Raw genomic sequence first — 1,944 nt, 5'->3', positions numbered from 1 at the left:
GCCCAGGCCTGTGGCTCAGCAAGAGAGAGGTCGGAGTCGGGCATGGAACCCCACAAAGGGGCCCGGCCCCTGCCCAGCCTGCGGATGAGGCTGGGAGGGTACGCTTCTTCTAGTGAGCCCAGGAGCCCCACCTCTGACACCTGCCCGGTCACGGTCACGGAGAAGTCCGGTTTACTCTTGACCAGAGGGGCTCCCTATGCAGGAGGGCTGACCAGGCCTCGGGACACCCCCTCCTACCACCCCCGCCCCCGAGCCTTATCAACTGCAGCTGAGTCTGATAAACCGATGCCAACAGGCCGGCTTTCCCAGGCTTTCCAAAGGATTGATTTTTTGACCGTCCAGCCTGCACGGTCAGGCTGAGTGAGGGACGAAGGGGATGGGGCCCTGGGTCTCAGCCGCTGGGAGGCAGGGGATTTGCTCTCTGGGTTTGGGCTTGGGCGCCGCCCCACCCGCTGCCCAGCCCCGCGGGAGCTAGTGCTGCTGCTCAGGGTGTGAGGCTGAGCACTGGAGGGTGCGGCCAGGGAGCCTGGGCTGCTCCCAGAACCTGCTGTGCGACTTGCCAGAGATCTCTCCCCCTCCCTTCGCCACCGGTGTAGCTCAGGGTGGTCTAACAGGTTTCCTCTTCATGCCAGTGGGTCTACCTTAGAGGCCGCCTGTGGGTTTGGAGGGGAAGGTGCTGGGATTGGTGGGTGATGCCCACCGTGGGAGCGGGCAAGGTGGGCGGCACAGGTGTGGCTGCATTTGCCATCTTCCCAGCAGACGGCAGCTGAGTGCTCGCTCAGCACCACGACACTGTGACTCTGTGTCTACTTTGGAAGCTGCCCCGGAGGCTTCAGGGAGCGGAGCGGGGTGCAGGGTGAATGTCTGTGTTCATCCTCACAGTCTTTGCTCTGGAATCCCACAGGGCACTGGGCCTCAGGCCTCTCAATCAGGTCTGTCCCACCCCTGGCGCTGCTTTCCCGCTCGGTCAGCACCGCGTCGGGTGAGAGAGGAGGGACCTCTTGTAAGGAGGCGTTGAGAGCGTGGGCTGTGGACCAGACGGGGAGCTCGACTCCCACTCCACCATCTGCAGGTCACCTCTCTGAGCTCAGCGTCCTCATCTATGAGATGGGGATAGTCACAGCACCTGCACAGGATTGTGGTGAGGGTGGCGAGATGTCTGTAACGTTCTGAATACACTGTCTGGCACACATTAGCCCTCGATCATTGTCACCATCATCATCATCATAGCTGTCTCTCCCTCCACCTCTTCCCATCTGGGGGGCTGGGGTCCTCGCTGTTCAGACATCTGCGTGCCCAGCATTTGTGGTGCCAGCATTCCTGCCCGCCCAGTGCTCTCTCCACTCTCATGTCCTCGACTCTGCAGCCAAGGTCTCCACGGGAGCCCCAGCCTTTCTGCCTCTGAGCCTTTGCATAGGCTGTTCCCGCCTCCACAAGGCACAGCTGAAGGTCACCTCCTCCCTGATGCCTTCCCTGACCCCATCCATGGGCAGGGGGTGGCCCTCCTGGAGCCCAGAACACTTTGCCCCACTGCTCTTGGCTCGATTGGCACTTCTACCCCAACAGGTAATCAGCACCCCCTTCTGGGGCCCCTGTAGTCCCTGACATGGTGCTGGTATGGTACTTTGAAGCAGGAACCATGAGCCAAGCTTGTGGTCGTTGCCATGGTGACAATTAGCACAGCCTCCCTCTTCAGGGCTCCCAGTGGGTGGGGGGAGTCAAGGGAGAAGTGCGGGGGGCCAGGCGCTGGGACAGGGGAGGCGGGGACAGGCATGTCCAGACTGCAGGGTGGGGGGCTGGGGAAGGGGACAGCTCAGCCATCCTATCAGCCTGAATGGCTGGGAAGGGGCCATCCCTGCCACAGGGCTCAGGGGGTAGGAGGGCACTTGGGGCTGTGGGAGGAGGGAGCCGGGCAGGTTCTGGAAAGGAGATTTTTCTGGGACC

General features: G+C 62.2%; 1 protein-coding gene across 1 annotated transcript in view; it reads right to left on the bottom strand.

Annotated features, from left to right (window-relative positions):
* FAM3D (family with sequence similarity 3 member D) overlaps nucleotides 1-1,944 on the bottom strand; it is a 48,058-nt gene that overhangs the window by 12,351 nt on the left and 33,763 nt on the right. The window contains exon 3 of the mRNA XM_014466879.1: nucleotides 881-1,027. Within this exon, the coding sequence (XP_014322365.1) occupies nucleotides 881-1,027 (147 nt within the window). The remainder of the gene's footprint in view (nucleotides 1-880; nucleotides 1,028-1,944) is intronic.

Source organism: Myotis lucifugus, unplaced genomic scaffold, assembly GCF_000147115.1.
Source record: "Myotis lucifugus unplaced genomic scaffold, Myoluc2.0 scaffold_366, whole genome shotgun sequence".
NCBI lineage: Eukaryota > Metazoa > Chordata > Mammalia > Chiroptera > Vespertilionidae > Myotis > Myotis lucifugus.
The sequence above is the reverse complement of the archived record's forward strand: the minus strand, read 5'-3'. Positions and strand labels throughout refer to the sequence as shown.